Source organism: Eucalyptus grandis, chromosome 10, assembly GCF_016545825.1.
Source record: "Eucalyptus grandis isolate ANBG69807.140 chromosome 10, ASM1654582v1, whole genome shotgun sequence".
NCBI lineage: Eukaryota > Viridiplantae > Streptophyta > Magnoliopsida > Myrtales > Myrtaceae > Eucalyptus > Eucalyptus grandis.
In genome coordinates, this window is record NC_052621.1 from 5,801,370 (window position 1) to 5,821,877 (window position 20,508).

At 40.7% G+C, this 20,508-nt stretch overlaps 1 protein-coding gene across 1 annotated transcript; it reads left to right on the forward strand.

Moving 5' to 3' along the window:
• The first annotated feature begins 9,851 nt into the window (after positions 1–9,851).
• On the forward strand, positions 9,852–13,007 carry LOC104421370 (protein STRICTOSIDINE SYNTHASE-LIKE 3). Its single transcript, XM_010033287.3, has 4 exons — positions 9,852–10,374; positions 10,860–11,135; positions 11,617–11,784; positions 12,355–13,007. Exons 1-4 carry the CDS (start codon positions 10,040–10,042, stop codon positions 12,755–12,757), a joined length of 1,182 nt encoding a protein of 393 aa, XP_010031589.2. The 5' UTR covers positions 9,852–10,039; the 3' UTR covers positions 12,758–13,007.
• The last annotated feature ends 7,501 nt before the right edge of the window (positions 13,008–20,508 follow it).

Below are 20,508 nucleotides of genomic sequence, written 5' to 3' on the forward strand. Positions count from 1 at the left end.
ACTGCCACACAAAATGCTCCAACTTGAAGAAGCAACTCCACCCTACTGACTTCAAGCCTCCGAGAGCTGATAAAGAAAGAAGTCAAATTTTCATAGCTGATTTCCACTCATACAACGCAACAAAAGTGGTGCTCAAAGAGTGAAGGGAAGAGCAAGTTTTACACATTTAGTTGCGCTACAAATGAAAATGAAATATATCGATGCATTCAGTCTTCAAGTGGAGCATGCTCTTAGTCCAAAATCTAATATGGAGAATAACATGTTCAGTAGTCCAACAGTAGTCAACTAATAATTCACGGTAAAAAGAATGTTTTGGGGATTCAAACAATTCACAAGCATTATAGAGATGCTGATCACCGACATTTTTGCCATATTAGTATTTACAAGAGAATGATGATATATAGTCAACAACAAAGCTTTAAGAAATGATTGTTGTTGGATTTTTGTCTAAATATTATTATCTTATGGGTTTCAAGTTTGTGAGCAAAGTGAGCTCAATGGGTTGAAAAGAAAAGAAAACAAATCATTTCAGCTCTTCCAAGCTAAACAAAGCAGCCTTAAAAATCATGCACGATTGCATTTCTTCAACTGTCTAGTCATGGTTACAAAAGCATAATGCAACTCTTTCTCCCAATAAAGTTTACAGAATCAATGCTCATGTGGCCAAGCATCATAAGATCACGTGCATGTATTCATCGGTGTCTGGCAAAGCGAAAGAGGAAACATGGTGTCCAAAAATTTATGGACAAATAATGTTAAAAGAGAAAAAATCCACAGATGCCAAAGTTCATTCAATAGGAACCAAACCGATGAAGAGAACATAACTCCAAACAATTTATAGTTAGCAGCGGTAAACTAGGCGGTTTTAGAGGCACATAAAAATTACAACATAAGGATGAATGCAAAAGTTTTCTGTTGGTAATGCTTGATAGAAATGAAGAATCAAAACAACAAGTATAGCGAATGCATATTTCTATTTTGTGAACTTGTCCTTTGAAATTCAAAACATTGAACGGAAAACTCCAATTGTATGTCCTTTGAAATTCGTAAAAAAAACACCCACGACCCACAACCCACAACCCACAGCCCTTACTGCTCACTACTAAAAATCTGTCCAACCTCGAAAACCCAGATTGAATCTCAGCTCGCGAAACCCGCAAAGCAACACAAAACCCTTGCTTTCTAACGAGAACTCCAAATTCCCACGCATTCGACCGCTAAAAAGCAACCGCCCCGAATTTCCCCCTCACACTCCGCCATGGGTTATACAATCACGGATCTCGATTACCAACTAGCGAGAGCATAGAAAAAAAAAACAAGGAACCTGGAAGCAAAAGCGACGAGATACAAACAAGCGGGAGCGGGGAGTCAAATGGGATCATCAAACCCGGATGAGGAGAAGAATCGAGCGAGCGAGAGAGAGAGAGAGAGAGAGAGAGAGAGAGAGAGAGAGAGAGAGAGTGAGCGAGCGAGCGAGCGAGCTTACACGCCGAAGGTGCGGAGAAGTGTCGTTGGCGGATCGAAGGTGGATTCGATATCAAGCTGATCTTGAAGTCGACGTCGTCGTGGGGCTCTCGAGAGAGTGAACGTGAGGAGTTGGGATCGTGAGCGTTTCTGGAGGAGCTGCAAGGCGAAACCCCTAGTTTTGCTCTTTTATATGGGGTAAATTTGGGTTTCCGATGCTTTTTTTAGGGTAAAAATGGAACTCCACGAAATTTTATTAATGGAAGCCTTTAGCATTCGAAAATGCTGAAATGCTCAAGGCAGCTGGAGACCAGCCTTGAGCTTTCAGCATTCCCAAGGGTAGACTTTTACTTGAAAGCCCCTTGGGAATGGTTGCCAAACACCCCAATTTAGGGTGAAAGGGCTTTGGGGCTTGGATGGGCTTTCTAAATGCCCATCCAAACGCACCCTCAGTATTGTAGGACAATAAGCATCACCCCGAAAGTGCAAGAATTTCCTTTGGACGAGTACAAAAGTGTGTGAGTTAGGGATGAGTGCGACGGCATGAGTAAGTTTTGAGTTGGGTATGTTCCAAACCTAAAACTTGGAACCAACTATTTTTGAATTAGTTTTCAGTTTTTTTAAAACATGGAACCTATTTTGTAGGTCCTGAAAACGAATGGAAACCAACTGAGTACGATCATTCGGTCTGATTTCAAGATTTACCCTAAGCTAGTGCTCAACTCTCCTATCTATCATTCTTTGATCTCCAATGGAGTTTGAGGTCCCAAGTGTAATGACCTAGACCCCGCTGTGTAATATTGTCTGCTTTGGATACTGAGTTCTCACGACTTTAAAACGTGTCACAAAGATTAAAGGGACATCGTCCTCGCTGTGGTCCCACACGCGGTTGGGAGTCGGCTCTGATATCATTTGTAATGGCTTAGGCCCCACACGCAGTCGAGAGTCGACTCTGATACCCCTTAGGAGCACAGGGTCTTCACTAGATCCCACACGCGGACAATATTACACAACGGGACCCATGTCATTACAAATGGTATCAAAGCCAGGTTCCCTGACCGCGTGTGGGCCACAGCGAGGACGTTGTCCCTTTAATCTGTATGACGCATTTTAAAGCCGTGAGGACTCAATATCTAAAGCGGACAATATTACACAGCGGGGCCCAGGTCATTACAAATAGCAATCTTTCTAACAGTAACAATACCCTTAACTAAGACATCTTGAATGAAGTGGTACCGCATGTTGATATACTTTGTTCACTCGTGATAAACTTGATTATACGCTAAATATATGGTACCTTGGTTATCACAGTGTATATCCACACTTTTTTGTTCTAACCCAAAGTTCGAGAGCAAACTTTGTAACCATATCACCTCTTTCGCTATAAAGGTTAGTGTCATGTACTTTGCCTCAGTCAAAGATAAGGCAATGTGATCCTATAAGGGTGCTTTCCAACTAACTGCACCACCCACTAGCATAAACACGTACCCTATTAAAGATCTGCAATCATCCAAGTCACCGGCGTGATTCGAATCCACAAAACCAGTGGTCCATTACTGTTCCTCCGGTATACTATACCCACGTTTGTTGTCCCCTTCAAATATCTGAGGATCCACTTCACAACTTCCCAATGAGCTTTACTAGGACGCTTCATATAGCGACTAACCACACTCACAGCTTGTGGAAATATCAGGCCTAGTACACACCATAGCATACATAATACTACCCACAGCACTATAATAAGGAACACGGGACATATATTCCTCATCTTTCTCAGTCTACGGTGATAATTTATTTGAAAGTTTAAAATGCTTCGCTAGAAATGTACTTACTGATTTTGCCAACTACATATTAAAACGTGCCACAATCTTCTCAATATATATCTTTTGAGATAGACGTAAAACTCCTGCAATCCTGTCACGCAAAATCTCCATACCCAAATTTTTCTTTACAGCACCTAAATCTTTCATCTCAAATTCAGCATTTAATTGCCTCTTCAGCACATCAATATCAGACATATCCTTAGCTACTATCAGCATATCATCTACATATAAGAGTAGATAAATCACATAATTTAATAATTCTCCACCTTGGCTCGATGTTTAAAGCCAAGTTATAGTGCTCATCATCCATGCTACTCTCCCAACGCCCCGACGAGCACTCACTCTCTACAAACGCTAATATAGCTCAAGCAGAGCTTGAGCTTCGCCAAAGGAACAGACTTAGTCATCATGTCTGTCGGGTTATTTGCTGCTGGCTCTCCCCGTGGACGTAGGTACCGATACTCAGACCGAACCACGTAAATTTCTGGTGTCCTTATTTTTCTCGTTTATTTCTCTGGTGATTTTTTGCGTTGACATAAATTGCAAGATCCTTTCGTTTCCATGTATTATATCCCAACACCAAGATTGTAGATCCAAGGATTATGCAGATGGTGCTGTAGTTTGGTCATGGAATTGGCAAGCAAGACTAATGGTGGCGCTTTTATTAGCGGTGGAGAGAAAGATGTTGACACGTACGATCTAATGAAGCAAAATGGCTTTCTTGTCCACTTCTGCAAATGTCATTTATTTGTACAATGGACAACATTTAAAAATTACTCAGCTTTCATTTATTTTGCGAATATAAATGATTTGAGAAATATTTTTTTAAATAATTATTTGTATTTTTTAAATTAATTAGTTAACGAAAAATATTCTTATTATCGATAATAATCTATAATTAAATATTTTCATGAATGATAAAAAAATTCCATCCACTTATTTTTATAAAAGATACGAGAAATAATTTCTAGAAAATGTTTTTCAAATCATCTAAATATAAATCTGGTCTCCATCACAGAAGAAAGAGATGACCAATTTAATTGAAATCTTCAAAGAAATTCCCATAACAAAAATGATTGGTAATTTATTAATGGCTATGCTTTTCTATTCCTCTATTGACTTTAACACTCCATTTTCAATATTTTGACAATATTACCCTGTGCGAGGCCTACTATTTTGCATGCTTCAAAGTGACGTCCCTCTTTTTTTTTTTTCTTCCTTTTCTTGAGGTCCCATTTTCTTCTCTCTTGCTGGCAATCCTTTTCTTTCCACACCTTTGTGTCTACCAACAACAATGCTCTTGTCTCCAACTTATTGAATCGAGAATAACTAAAGGCAAAGCGTAGCCTATTCTTCCATCAAAACCATGAGGTCCCATCTTCTTCTCTCTTGCCAGCAATTCTTTTCTCTCCACACCTTTGTGTCTAACAATAGCAATACTCTTGATGTCGAACTTACTAAATTGAGAATAACTAAAGGCAAAGCAAAACCAATTCTTCCTTCAAAACCACAGATTGATATCAATGACTTGTCTTGTAGTGATGAGGGGGCTTTTTGACCTAGTGTAAACAAAGATCAGGCAACCACGGCACTACAAATCAACATCATTGACAACTTGGCTTTAGATAGCGAAATATGATAACTCGGCATGCTTATGGCTCGATTCAGATTGACTCACGAAACCAAAAACGACAAAATGAGACAAGAAAAATCTGAACAAATGAATAACTCAAAAAATCAATAAGAATAGAAATGATTTGGTGATGGCTTTTGTGGATTGAAAATGGTAATAGAATAAAAAATATCTAGGTGGGTGTTTTCTGGTTGTGAGTGTCTCTTGTTCGTGTTCCCTTACATGATGAAAAAACTAAGGTATCTTTAGCTATATTATTGTGGAGTACTGACAGCTATCAACGGTTGAAAAAATTGAATTTTTGAAGGAGATGGAAGTCAGACAATCCATGTCCCCCCAAAAGTTTGCTTGATGTGTTAGTATTCACCAACTTGGAGATAGATTGGACACTACTAGAAGTAGTGGAGCACACCAATTAGCCAAGGAAGTGAGTGCCACTCTCGGTATTGTAGGACAAGGAGCATCTCCCCGAAAGTGCAAGAATTTCCTCTGGGCGAGTACAAAAGTGTGCGAGTTAGGGATGAGTGTGATGGCATGAGTAAGTTCTAAGTTGGGTAATGTTCCATAACATTCCATACCTAAAATTTGAATTGGCTTTAAGTTTTTAAAACCCAAAACCTATTTCTTAGGTCCTAGAAATGAATCGAAACCAGCTGAGTACAATCAATCCGGTTTGATTTCAAGATTTACCTTGAACTAGTGCTCAGCTCTACTATCTACCCTTATTTGATCTTACATGGAGTTTGAGGTCCCAAGATCGTATATCCAAGGATTATGCAGATGGTGTTGTAGTTTGGCCATGGAATTGGCAAGCAAGACTAATGGTCGCGCTTTTATTAGCGGTGGAGAGAGAGATATTTTGTAAATAAAGCTAAATGGCTTTCTTGTCCACTTCTGCAAATGTCATTTATTTGTACAATGGACAACATTTAAAACTTACTTAGCTTTCATTTATTTCGCGAATATAAATAATTTAAAAATATTTTTGAATAATTATTTATATAATTTAAATTAATTAGTTAACGAAAAATATTCTTATTATCAATAATAATTTATATCTATATATTTTTGTGAATGATAAAAAAAAATTCCATCCACTTATTTTTGTAAAAGATACAGGAAATAATGACATTTATTTGTACAATGGACAACATTTAAAACTTACTTAGCTTTCATTTATTTCTTGGATATAAATAATTTGAAAATTACTTTTAAATAATTATTATATCATTTAAATTAATTAGTTAATGAAAAATATTCTTATTATCGATAATAATTTATATCTAAATATTTTTGCGAATGATAAAAAAATTCCATCCACTTATTTTTGTAAAAGATACAGAAAATAATTTCTAGGAAAATATTTTTCAAATTGTTTATATATAAATCCGGTCTCCATCACAGAGGAAAGAAATAACCAATTTAATTGAAATCTTCAAAGAAATTCCCATAACAAAAATGATTGGTAATTTATTAACGGCTGTGCTTTTTCTATTCCTCTATTGACTTTAACTCTCTATTTCACAATATTTTGACAATATTACCCCATGCGAGGCCTACTGTTTCGCTTGCTTCAATAGTCAAAGTGACGTCCCTCATTTTTTTTTTCTTTTCTTGAGGTCCCATTTTTTTTCAGGATAAGTACACTATTAGTGTCATAAGTTGTGTACGACGCCACTTTGGTGTCAAAAAGTTTCTGTTAGATCATTTAAGTGCCAAAAGTTTGAAAAATGATCATTTTAGTGCCAATTCCGATCTAGTTGACCGGAAATCCAACGTAGCACTTTTTATTAATTTTTGAAGCTGGTGTGGCTCGCTGGAGAGTACACTCAGCATCTTAACACTAAAACAACGCCGTTTGGTGTCTCCCCCAATTCAAAACCCTAAATCTCCGGCTAGTCATCATCCTCGACGGCCCCCGCGCTTGGTGGCCACAGCTTCGATCCCGACCCCGACCCCAACGATGGCCACTTGGCGGCTGTGGCTCCGACCCCGACCTCGACGATGGCCACTAGACGACTCCGACCTCGACCTCGACCTCGAACCCAACCCCGACCCTCGACCCCCGACCCTAACCCCGACGACGGCCACTCGGTAGCCAAGTCAAAGGCCGTGATCTGGCGATGTTCGGGAGGCCGTCAACGAGTGCGTCGCCATTGATGTCTCCCTCTCCATATCCGATCTCCCCGACGAGTGTCTGGCCTGCGTCTTTCAGTACCTAGGCTTCGACGAGTGGGGTTGTTGCTCCTTTGTGTGTCATTAAGGGTGTCCGAACAGCGTCGAGCAACGGCGGCTGGGCGACGACAAAGGCCAAGCGACGACGACCGAGCGAGCTAGGTCAGAAAAGCCCTAATTTCAATCCCCAAATAAATAAATAAAATCCCTAAATGAATTAAATGTCGTTTTTGTGAGGCCATCCATGCGGGATGGCAAAACGACGTTGTTTTCTTAAGGAGGACTGAAAACGACGTCGTTTTAAAGCAATCGAAACTTTTTTTTAAAATATAAAACCACGTAATTAATTTGGCCGGAATCTCTCGCCGGTGACACCGAAATGATCGTTTTTTTTTTTTTTTTTCTGATTTGGCACTTAAATGATCCAACGGAAACTTTTGGCACCAAAGTGAACGCCGTACACAACTTATGGCACTGACAGTGTACTTATCCCAATTTTCTTCTCTCTTGCTAGCAATCCTTTTCTTTCTACACCTTTGTGTCTACCAACAACAATGCTCTTGATCTCTAACTTATTGAATCGAGAATAACTAAAGGCAAAGCGTAACCTATTCTTCCATCAAAACCACATATTGATACCGATGGCTTGTGTTGTGGTGATGAGGGGCCTTTTGACCTTAGGTGGCCACAACACTATAAATCAGCACCAGAGATCGTGTAAAGCCTGCTATTTAGCATGCTTCAATTGTCGAAGTGACGTCCCTCCTTTTTGTTTTTTCTTTTTCTTTTCTTGAGGTCCCATCTTCTTCTCTCTTGCCAGCAATTCTTTTCTTTCTACACCTTTGTGTCTACCAACAGCAATACTCTCGATGTCCAACTTACTAAATCGAGAATAACTAAAGGCAAAGCAAAACCGATTCTTCCATCAAAACCACATATCGATATCGATGACTTGTCTTGTAGTGATGAGGGGGCTTTTTGATCTAGTATAAACCAAGGTCAGGCAACCATGGCACTACAAATCACCATCATCGACGACTTGGCTTTAGATAGCGAAATATGATAACTCGGCATGCTTATGGCTTGATTCAAACTAACTCACAAAACCAAAAACGACAAAAATGAGACAAGAAAAATCTGAACAGATGAATAACTCAAAAAACCAATAAGAATAGAAATGATTTGGTGATGGCTTTTGTGGATTGAAGATGGTAATAGAATAAAAAATATCTGGGTGGGTGTTTTCTGGTTGTGAGTGTCTCTTGTTCATGTGCCCATAATCTTTTTTTTGGCTATATTCTCGGTGAACTTTTTCCGTCATCCTCTTATGTGAGTCTGTTGACCAATCTCTAGGCGTATCTTACGTGGCTCTTCCTTTACTAAAACCATCTGAATAATAGTGGTTTCTTGTGTTGCGCAACAACAACGTTGCATCCGTCACTCATGACACCAGAGGTTCCAATACTTTGGTTGACTTTATTGATGATAGTTGAATACTCCCCGTGGGAGCAACCGAGTATCTGCAATTGCTGAGCAAACACTAGCACAATTTCCACTTGCTTCTACTATAATGAGAACATAGCCCATATCATACTTTCAATACCCTTTTTCGGGTCGAAAAATCAAACATGTGTTCCCTTACATAATGATTAGGTTCACCCACAAGACACAATTTCATTTCCCTCTTCTTCCTTGGCATCACGATCACACCAAAATGAGAAGACCTCTAACCATCCATTGATTGACAATGCTATACAAAGAGCATTATTTTTGGTAGACATCGAAGACATGAAAAGAAGAGGATTGCTCCCACGAAGAGAAGTGAGTAAGAATAAGTAAAGTGGGACCCACAAAGAAAGAGAAAAAGGAATTAAACAAAAAAGGGGGAAACACTTTCTTTTCTTTGGTAGAGTTCAATTTAAACACACTAAATGATGAGCGTGTCTTGCAAGACATAATATGGTCAAAACTTGTGAATGAGAGTGTTGAGCCGAATGAGGAATGAGAAAAGTGCAATACTTCATTAACCATCATTTTGTTAGGCCCATGGAAATCACGATGATGGTAAGCTTGGACAACTTCATATACCTAAAAAGATTAATCTCGCTAGATGGCATCACAACCGCTACAATACAAAGGAAACAAAAATCAATTTAACTAAAATCTGTAAAGATTAATGAAACCGTAGATAGATTAACCTCATTCCTTGGCATCATAGCTCCGCAACACAAAGGAAAGAGACGATCAATTTAATTAAAATTCTTCGAAGAAATCCCCATAACAAAATGATCAATAATGTATTAATCATCCCGTCGATGCCTGTGGAAACTCAAGATGACGTTGAGCTTAGACAGCTTCATATATGCCAGAAAAAATTAACCTCTCCGCATGGCATCACAACCTTTGCAATAGAAATTTAAGGCAATGTTGAGTTTAGACATTTCTTATGCATTAACCACGTCATACGGCATGATAGCCGTTGTAATATCAGAGAAAGAGACAATCAATTTAACTCAAAATCTTCACACAAAAAATGCCCATTTCCCCTAACTTAAGTACAAAAAATAAATAATAATAGCCACATCAAAATTGCACATCGACCAAATATTTATTCAGACATTCATGCCGTCCCCATTTATGCCTAAAACTTCAAAGCGACTGCAAAGTCATGCCGTTGCATTGTCAGAGAAGGTGGGTCCCAACTACCCCCGAGCTGGTCGTGAAATGCTCCGAACCAACCAAGTAACTGTAAACCACCCATCATCGTCACGGACAAAGCGCCTGGGCGATCTTCTCGAAGAAAGCCCACGCAGCGACGTAAAGATTCTCCCTTTGTCTCGTTCTTGATTTTCACCTTCCGCAGTTCCAAGCGAGCCTGTCCTAATTTGAAGTTCCAGTTTCACCGCATTCTTGCTTTTCCCTCCCCACCTTCGCGCCGCTCCCGATGGCGGTATCGACGGCCAGAGTGCTCGCCGGAGCGTTCCTCCTCCTGGCCCTGTACTGCGGCACCGACCCTTTTCAGCACAGCGCCCTGTCGGGCTTCCCGGACTTCGAGGCCTACAGGGCCGACGTGCCGCCTTGGTCCGAGATCCCGCCCGAGAGGGACTCCCGGAACCTGCTGCAGAGGTCGGAGGTCAGGTTCCTGAACCAGATTCAGGGGCCCGAGAGCATCGCCTTCGACCCGCTCGGCCGCGGCCCGTACACCGGCGTCGCCGACGGGCGCGTCCTGTTCTGGGACGGCCAGGCCTGGTCGGATTTCGCCTACACTTCGCCCAATAGGTGAGCGAGCGAGCGAGGGAGGGATCGAGTTCTGTGTCGTTTTTTGACCATGACGTGTTTGCGTGAGTGTGTGTGTGGAGGGTGGCTAGTATGGAGTGGAGAGTGCCTGTGTAGGCCGGACGGAGAGGAGATGATTTTCTTTGGTGCACGAGTCTGTCATCTTTTTGGTCAACAGTGCCCGGCGATGCTGTCATTAGGCTTAGGACTGTGCTACCATTCGACTTTCAGCGCGTATCTGATTGTCGGGGTGCCCACGGCTTCTGCTTGCTGCTCGGAAAGAGAGAGCTTTACCTTTTGCTCTGGTTTGTGTCCACACTTTTCAGAATGAATGATGGATTTGATTCGTACTTTTGTATCAATGTCCATCTTAACTTTCCCTGTAACAGTTATTGGTGACAGTTCCTTTCTTTTTCCTCCTTATCTTGTAAGTTTCTCTCTTGCCTCCCTTGGAAGTATTTGACGTTCACCTGTTCTTATTTATTCAGGTCAGAACTATGTAACCCAAAACCATCATCTTTGAGTTATTTAAAAAATGAGCACATCTGCGGCAGGCCTCTGGGTCTTCGTTTCGACAAGAAAACAGGTGATTTATACATTGCAGATGCATATTTTGGGCTAATGAAGGTGGGTCCAGAAGGTGGGTTGGCAACATCTCTCACAACTGAAGCTGAAGGAATACCATTGAGATTTACCAATGATCTGGACATTGATGACGAAGGAAATGTGTATTTTACAGATAGCAGTAGCGTATACCAGAGAAGGTATTTTAATGATAAGCATGCAATTTCTAAAATAAGTGATAACATGCTCTGTCAAATTCCTAAGTCTGAGTCCATGTAGATTTCTTCCGTTTCAACAAATGCAAAGACTAGAATTTTTCACAAATGTGGTAATGAGTTGCTCTGGACTTCTGGTCACCATCACATGATCTTGCTCCTTGCTGTATTTCCTTGACTGCAAAGTTACTATTCTAGATATAAGTTTGCTTTTTTCAACCATCTCACTAGTCTATTAGTTCGTTAATGAGTGAAATAATTTGTCGTTACTACCATTTTATTAAGAGTTTGATCTTTTTCATCAAATGAGTTTGATTATGCTCTATAAAGCTCAAATGACTCGTGAAGTAATTGCTTAGGTCATTTTTTTTTACTACTCTTGTCTGATATTTTGTGTTTGCTTGTTCATTCTTGTTATGTGGGATGGTTAAGTTTTATTAATTTGGATGTTGCAAATTTTCCACAGGAACTTTTTGCACTTGGTTTTTTCTGCAGAAAGTAGCGGAAGGCTTTTAAAGTACAACCCTGTCACAAAGGAGACCACAGTTCTTGAGAGGAATCTCCAATTTCCAAATGGCGTGTCCTTAAGCAAGGACAGATCATTCTTTGTCTTTTGTGAAGGTGCCATTGGCAGGTGGGTCATGTTGATTCAGCTATTGTCCATGTTGAATCAGTCCCAATGGAATCTGTCTTACCAATTCTATTGCTTCTACTGCTTTAATGACATGGTAGTCATGCATGCTAGTCAATCAAGATTAGTTCTAAGCCAGAGGAAGATTACAAGTTATTCTGGAGGCCTCTAAGGTAGCACTTTGATTACCGCATTACCATTGGATTCCTCGCAACAAAGAGCCTTTTTTTCAAGCCAAGAGTTGGCACACTATGCTCTGACTTTGAGTATTTTAATCATCGGAAGCCCCCTGAAATACTTTTATGTACAGCATGTGTTAGTTTAACATGTTTCTCTTGTAAGTGGATTGTTGGTGAATGAGGCTCTTAGCTTATGAATAAGGACGGAACTGTGAAGTAACATTTCAAGCGGTCCCTCTCTACCAAAATCCCAGATGCTATCTCTGAACCATTGCAATAGTTTCCAAGGCCACGAGAATTTTATTTAATACGTTAAATCAATAGGCATATGTAGTCAAGAATCTATTATTTTATTACATGTTTGTGGAGATTCAGTGTGGGGTGATGTTTGCAGATTGCGGAAGTACTGGTTGAAAGGTGAGAAGGCAGGGACTTCAGAAGTGTTTGCTGTCCTACCAGGGTTCCCTGACAATGTCCGGACGAACAAAGATGGTGAATTCTGGGTCGCAGTCCACTCTCGCCGCACTCTATACACGTATCTATGCGCACACTACCCTAAAATTAGGAAGTTCACACTCAAGCTTCCTATTCCGGCGAAAATACAGTTCCTCCTTCACATCGGCGGCCGACTTCATGGAGTGGTCGTTAAGTACAGCCAGGAGGGTAAGGTCGTGCGGATCCTGGAGGACAGCCAGGGCAAGGTCGTGAGAGCAGTCAGCGAAGCAGAGGAGAAGGACGGGAAGCTCTGGATGGGGAGCGTGCTGATGTCCTTCATCGCGGTGTACAACCTGGATTGAAGCGGATGCGCTTCTTTTCTCGCATCGACCTTTTCTATGACATGTAGAGGGCATTAGGAATGGGGGGATGGTAGAAGAGAAGCCTTTTTTGGGTTTGTCCTTTGCATTTTGATGTTAATGACATGGGTTTTGCAGTATCGAAGCCCCTTTTGTGGGATACATCATAACGCATCAGCTTTTGAATTGGCTGGATACTGTCACTTTCGTCTTGTGTTTGCAGGAGAGTAATCAAAAGGCAAAAATGGAGATAGAACCGTGCTCTTTTTGTCATGTTAGGTTTGCTTCAGGGGGCTCTACAGGTCGTTTTCTATGCCCCTGCTACTCTAGGACGGTTGTAAGGACTAAATTGAAAAATCATTAAAAAATATTTAGGACTAAATTGACAAATCATCAAAAAATTTAGAGCTGAATTGGTTTAATTGAAATGTCTCAAATTAAATCAGCAAGTTGTCAAAAGTTTAAAACTAAATAAGCACAATTGAAAAGTTTAAGACTGAGTTAGCTTTTAGAGAATAAATTCAGCATTGTTTCAACATTTTTTCTTGGGAAGAACAAGATGGCTAATAGATGCGATCGTTCACATCCATTTTCATCTTCATAGCTTCCCTCGCTCTCGCTCGCTTCTCTGCTTGAACACTCGCCAATCTCTCTTTTAGAGATGTCAAACGGGTGGGTCGGGTCGGGTCATTAATAAGTCGACCCAAATTAACCTATTAACCCATTTATGACCCATTTAAGCCTAATGTAAATTTTTCGACTTATACCCGACCCGACTCATATTAATAAAATATTTTCATATTTGACCAAATTTAAGAAAACTTATTCTTATGTTTTTTTTAAGATTATATTACTAAAAAAAAAAATTCTCAGTGAAATGTGTGCGGTTGCGTGTATGTGGAAATTCGACATTTGAAAAATTAAACTTAACAGTTTTATCGATAAATATCTGATAATTAAGTAATGGGACGTAATTATTGAAAGGTAATGGTACGTGGAAGGATACTAGTATTTCAAAACTCGAAATACTTTTTAGGAAGGTTGTTGTTGGACGGAAAAGATTCAAAATTTAAGGCTAAAACATGTGAGGGATTGTACAGAATTAGTAACTCGCACATTTCTACATCAATTCAATTTTTTGTAAAATAAGTAATGAAAAAGCATTCATTTTGGGAAGAAATTATGAGATCGAAATCGTTGTCTTCGTTTTATATTATCGCATCGAATTTACTCGAAATTAGGGTCTCGTTGCCCCTCGTATTTCGTGAGGGATTTGAGTTCACCATCGAAAAGTCATCGCATCATGGGCCTGATCTGATGCCACGTTTCAACAATTGGGTTGACTTAACTTGGGGCCTTTTAAAATGGGTCAAGGCCCGAAGTGTAATCGGGCGGGGGAAGAAATTCAAAACGGGCTTTTCCGGCAACAACCTCGGATCCTTCTACTTCTCTTTTACTTTCTCTCGTGGTATCGCTTTAGATCCTGCTGGTCATTTAAGAGTACCCTAGCAAGAAAGAACCATGTTGATCAAATGATCTCACAGTCTAATTTAAACGTGCAATTTTCGGTCAAGGACTCGTTTAAAGGTCGATACAGGGTGATGGAGTTTCATCAGTCTTTCGTCATGGAGACGATCTAATCTCTCCCAGCAAATCTAAACCCATAAGTGCATTCAAGTTGTGTTCTTGTCTGTAGAATTTTTATTTTTTGTTTCTAATTTTCATAAGATTTTCTGCCTAATTCCCTTAAAAAGCAGCAATTTTAGTTCTAGTTTCAAATCTAGCCCAAACTTTTTTGCGTCTCATAAAAAAGCACAAATTTTGGGCTGTGCCTCAATTCTGACCTAAATATTTTTTCTTTTCATAAAAAAACACAAACTTTAGGTCACATCCCAATTCTAACTCAAAATTTTTGTTGTCTCATAAACGAGCATAAACTTTTGACAAATACCCAAATCTGGTCCTTGCTTCGTCTGATGATGCTGTTAAATATTCAATATGTCATTACACATGTATTCAGTGGAAACTCGGCAAAGGCTAAATTTGGATACTAACTGAAAATTTGTGTTTTTTTCAGGAGATATATATAAAAAATAAAATAAAAAATAGGCCAGAATTGGGAGCCAAGATAAGGTTGGTATCTTTTTAAGAAACAAAAACAATAAAAAAGTTCAGGGAGATTTGGACTTTGAGTTAAAGTTGGGCCAAAATTTTCACATAAAACTCATGTATTTCGCTTCCTCCTAAGTGGGAGACTTTGTCACAATTCACATTTTGGCATGACGATCCTAATATTGTAAATTACGAGACACTAGGTCACTTGAAGTTACGACAATCTGGACCAGGCCATGACAGAATGGGCAGCACTAAAAATGAGTGCCGATTCTGAGGGACAATTCTTGGATGGACCGTAGTAGCACCCAAAACCTAGAGAGAGAGAGAGAGAGAATTGAAAATAAGATTTGGGATGGAAAATCATTGATCGAGTGAACAAGTTGGAAAAGAAAAATACCATCATTGTATTGCTTTCAAGAGAAAATGGATTTCATTGGGGGATACTGCATAGATTTCACCATTACAATCAATGGCAAAATACCGTCTTGAAACTTTCTAATGAATTTAAGTGACGATGGAATGACTAATACTTGGAAATTTTGCAATTGTTCAATCTCGCACCCGATCTATTTATCAAAATCTCAACTTTTAGAACATGGCTTTATGCAATTTTTCGGTTAAGTGAATTGTTGGTCATTTTGGGCCGTTGTGACTTGCTTACTCAACAAAAATAAATATATTGCTACTAGTTAGTGCAATATCAATTTATAATGAATTATTTGGCCAGAATCAATTTAAGATGGTTATGAAAATGATGTCTTTTTCTTCCTTTTCATGTTTGCTTAGTCGGATTACTGCTATGTTGCCATTATCTTTGACCGTTGCACTTCCTAATATCAAACGTCTTTATAAGAGGTGAGTGATTCCAAAGTAGGTAGGTTCCAAACTTGGAATTTGAAACTTATTTTGTCAAAACCGATTCCAAGTTTTTAGATCTTGGAAATCAGAATCCACCATTCCTTTTTTTTTCTTTTTTTTCTTTTCATTTTTTCATTTATTAAAAGGACAAATTATAGTAGAGCATCTCATTATTTACAACCAAGACAAATAGCAGTTACAACAACATAGTAGGGCAACAAAACAATGAGAAGTACGGTACAAAACAAACAAAAATACAAAGCAATTATAAAATGTCAAGTTCATCCATTAATCAAGCAAAATGAAAGTTAAAGCAACAACAAAAATTCCTATTTACTAAAAATAACAATCCACAGATGATTAAAAAAAAGAAGGTAATTTCATAATATTATTGTGGAGTACTTAAACTTGTCAATGGTTGAAAAAATTGAATTTTTGAAGGAGATGGAGGTTAAACAATCCATGTCCCCGCCCCAAAGTTTGCTTGATGTGTCAGTATTCACCAACTTAGATTGGACAGTAGCAGAAGTTGAGGAGCACACCATTTAACCAAGGAAGCCAGTGCCACTCTCGATATTGTAGGACAACAAGCATCACCCCGAAAGTGCAAGAATTTCCTCTGGACAAGTACAAAAGTGTGCGAGTTAGAGATAAGTGTGACGGCATGAGTAAGTTCTGAGTTGGGTATGTTCCATACCTAAACTTTGGAACCTACCATCTTCGAATTGGCTTTAAGTTTTTAAAACCCGAAACCTATTTCGTAGGTCCTAGAAACGAATCGAAACCAGCTGAGTACAATCAATCTAGTCTAATTTCAAGATTTACCTTGAATTAGTGCTTAGCTATGCTATCTACCCTTCTTTGATCTTAAATGGAATTTGAGGTCCCAAGATCGTAGATCCAAGGATTATGCATATGGGGTTGTAGTTTGGCCATGGAATTGGCAAGCAAGACTCTCTTTTTTTTTTTTTTGGTCGAAAATGCATTTTCTATTCATTTACTTAGATAAGCTCGGAGCAATTACATTAGAAACATCAACGCTTAGTAAATTGATTAAGGCCATCAGGGGGTTGATTACCCAGTTTCGAGGAAGGTAGTGCTCTCGTTGGGCTCTTGCAATCTAGTCGGCGGGTCTGTTGGCGTCTCTGCTGCAGTGGGCCAAAGACAAGCCCGAAAAGCTTTTCATTTTCTCTCGGATCCGATCCACTAGCCCTGCGACTTCCAAGCTCGGTTTTTTCGCTTCCTAAACTGTTTGCACGAGCAGCAAGCGGTCAGAGTGTACTTGGAGAGTTTTGTTCGAGCTGTTGGAGAGGAAATCTAGGGTTTCCAAGAGAGCTATGGCTTCCGCTTGTTCAGCCAAGGAGGCTGCTATTGTCTTCAAAAAGCCATCCACCAGGCAACCCCGAGAATCACGGCAGATGCAGGCGATGGCGCTCCTGCTTTCGGTCCCTCCTCTATTTTCCCCTAGATCTGGTGTTGTTCGGTTAGGTTTGGTCACCATATCTCCATACTCCTCTAGATCTGGTGATTCACTTTCATTCTTGACAAAGGAGACGCCGAAGACACTCCTGTACTCAGCCACTTCGCTATCTTCCTCTAGAGTTGGGGTTGTTCGATTTCAGACCACATCTCTGATCTCCTCCAGATCTACTGCGCTTTCGGAGGCCCTGTTCGTAGCCACTTCACTGCCTTCCTCGATAGCTGGTATTGTTCCATTCTGGACCACTTCTCTGACCTCCTCCGGATCTGGTGCTTCGTCTTCATCCCCAACAAAAGGAATGTCGAGAGCACCCCTGTTCTTGGCCACGGCTCTATCTTCCTCGAGAGCTGGAGTTGTTCTGTTCCTGGCCAACTCACTCCTCTCCTCCAGATTTGGTATTTCGACTCCATCCCAGACAAATGAAGCGTCTATATTGATGCTCAAAGCGTTCAATGGCGGAGGTTTCCATTGCTGCGTGTGGGTTTCATTGTTTTTTGTTGTTGTTTTCTTACCGTTGCAGCTCGAGTAGTTCTCATATAAAGCTATTGCTTTGGACAGGGTCTGATGCGGAGACAAGGGATGCTGTTCGAAAACAAACCGGTTCCGATCTTTCCAAATGCACCACATAGCCGTGGCAATTAGGTTAAAATTTTAGTCATTGCTTGGGTCTTCTTTTTCTGAGTGTAGCCATTCATCAAGTCGTGTTAACCCAAGTCTTGAAATTTGGATGTGCAAGGGACTCGCTCGCCATAACTTGACAGTCCAAGGACAGAGCAATAAAGCATGTTCAATGGTTTTAGTTTCTTTTTTACATATTGGGCATAGTGGATCAGGTACAATTCTCCTCATGTGCAAGTTTTCCACTATAGGTATTGCATTTTGGCAAGCATTCCAGAGAAACTGTTTAATTCTAGGTAGATTGTTAGATTTCCAGATGAATTTCCAAAGGTCTGGCTTTGTTTGATGAGAGGAAGATGCTGCTGTGGTTATTGGGTTAACTGTTTGATTTCTATTGTAGATATATCCGCTTTTCACAGAATAGACCCCTAATTTGTTGCTCATCCATACCATTTTATCTGCTGTAGAAGGTAATCCTATGGGAGTTGCAAGGATTTCCTTAACTCTTTGGTCATCGAACAATAACCGTAACATTTCCTCATTCCATTTTCCATCCATTTGTTCTATAAAAGCACCCACTTTCTCTGGCTCATTTCTTGTCGCTAGCCCACCAATAGTTCCGCTTTTTAACCATTTATCTTCCCTAATCGAGATAGTCTGTCCATTGCTAACAATCCACATAACTTGAGGAGCTATCGAGTCTCTCCCTAAGACAATGCATTGCCATCCCCAAGACGGTCTAGATCCTTTTCCAACTTTCCAAAAATCGCATTGTGGGTAGTAAAGGCCCTTCATTATTTGACTTAGAAGGGAAGAAGATTGCTGAGAAATGCGCCAAGCTTACTTGCCTAACATCGCATTATTGAAAGCTAGGAGGTCTTTAAAGCGGGAGAATTACCAAAAAAGTCCTAAACCTATTGCAATTGTGCCAATTCAGTCCTAAACTTTTTTTTTTAGCCAATTCAGTCCTAAACCTTTTACTTTTGTTCCAGTTCAGTCCTTCCGGCCAAAATTAGCCGGCCGGCGCTGACGTGGCAGCCGGCCGGTGCCGGCGAGCTTTTTTTAATAATATTTGATTTTTTAAAAAAATTATTAATTTTTTTTATTAATTTTTTTCTTTTTTCCTTTTTTTTTCCTCCTCCCTCCTCCTTCCTTGGGCTCCGCGACCGCCAGCCCGGCCGATCGCCGGACCGAGGCGATCCAGCGGGATCCGGCAAGGAGGCCTCGCCAGACGCGAGGGCGAGCCCCCCTCGCCGTCGCTGGGCGCTAGCTCGCCTCACGTCGCCGGGCGAGCGAGCCCTCGCTAGACGCGACGGCAAGCCCCCTCGCCGAATCGGCGAGGCTCGCCTCGCCCGGCGATCGCGAGTCGAGCCCTCGCCGTCGCCAGGCGCGAGCTCGCCTCGCGGTCGCCGGCGAGCGAGCCCCCTCGCCGGATGCGCGAGGGCTCGCCTCGCCCGGCCGACCGCGAGTCGAGCCCTCACCCGATCCGGCGAGGGGGCCTCACCGTCGGGGCGCGAGCTCGCCTCGCGGTCGTCGGCGAGGCGAGGCCTCCTCGCCGGATCTGCGAGCCCTCGCCGACGCGACGGCGAGGCCTCCTCCCGCCGACCGCCTCGGTCCGGCGACCAGCCGGCTGGCCGGTCACGGAGCCCAAGGAAGGAGGAGGGAGAAGGAAAAAAAAAAGGAAAAAAAAAAAAATTAATAAAATTTTTTTAAAAATCAAATATTATTAAAAAAGCTCGCCGCACCGCCGGCTGCCACGCCAGCGCCGGCTAATTTTGGCCGAAAGGACTGAACTGGAACAAAAGTAAAAGGTTTAGGACTGAATTGGCCAAAAAAAGTTTAGGACTAAATTGGCACAATTGCAATAGGTTTAGGACTTTTTGGTAATTCTCCCTTTAAAGCCGAGCCCTCCTTCCTCCTTTCTAAATTTTAAATTTTCCCATTTTTTTCCAATGAATTCTAACAACTTTGTTGCCATTCTGCCACCAGAAGTTTGCAATTTTCTTTTCAATAGCTTTGCAAATTGACGTAGGAAGTTTGAAAATGGACATTGCATATTGTGGAATAGCCTGCACTACTGATTTAATCAATATTTCATTCCCTGTTTTGGACAGCAAGTTATCCTTCCAACTCTCCAACTTCATGCTTGCTCTTGCAAGAATCCATGCAAATATATCTTTTTTTTAGCCTCCCCAATCCAAAGGAATATTAAATACTTCCATGTTTTCTCTATTTCTAGGACTCTTAGCTCTTCAGCCATATTTCTTCTCAAATTCATGGGACAGCTCTTGCTGAAATGGATTCATGATTTGTTAAGATTAATGGTTTGTCCTATTGTGAAAGAATATTGATGTAGAATAGCAACCAAATTCTGACATTTCAAAACAGTGCCATGAAAGAAAAATATTGAATTATCCGCAAAGAGCAGGTGTGATAATGTAGGGCAGCAGCTGTTTAGCTTAATTTCTCTTGAAGTGCCATTTGCAACTGCTTGTTTCATTAGGTGGGATAGCACGTTGGTCACTAAAATAAATAGATATGGGGAAAGTGGTCACCTTGTCGAATTCCTCTGATGGGCTTGAAAAAAGGTAGAGGATCGCCATTGAAGTTGATGCTGAAAGATACCGTGGACACACATTGCATCACCCATTAGACCCACTAATCACAAAATTCCATCTTAGTC

Coding starts and splice junctions, on each gene's coding strand:
- LOC104421370 (XM_010033287.3), top strand. CDS start 10,040: ATGGCGGTATCGACGGCCAGAGTGCTCGCCGGAGCGTTCCTCCTCCTG. Junction 10,375..10,859: donor GCCTACACTTCGCCCAATAG/GTGAGCGAGCGA, acceptor TTATTTATTCAG/GTCAGAACTATGTAACCCAA. Junction 11,785..12,354: donor TGTGAAGGTGCCATTGGCAG/GTGGGTCATGTT, acceptor TGATGTTTGCAG/ATTGCGGAAGTACTGGTTGA.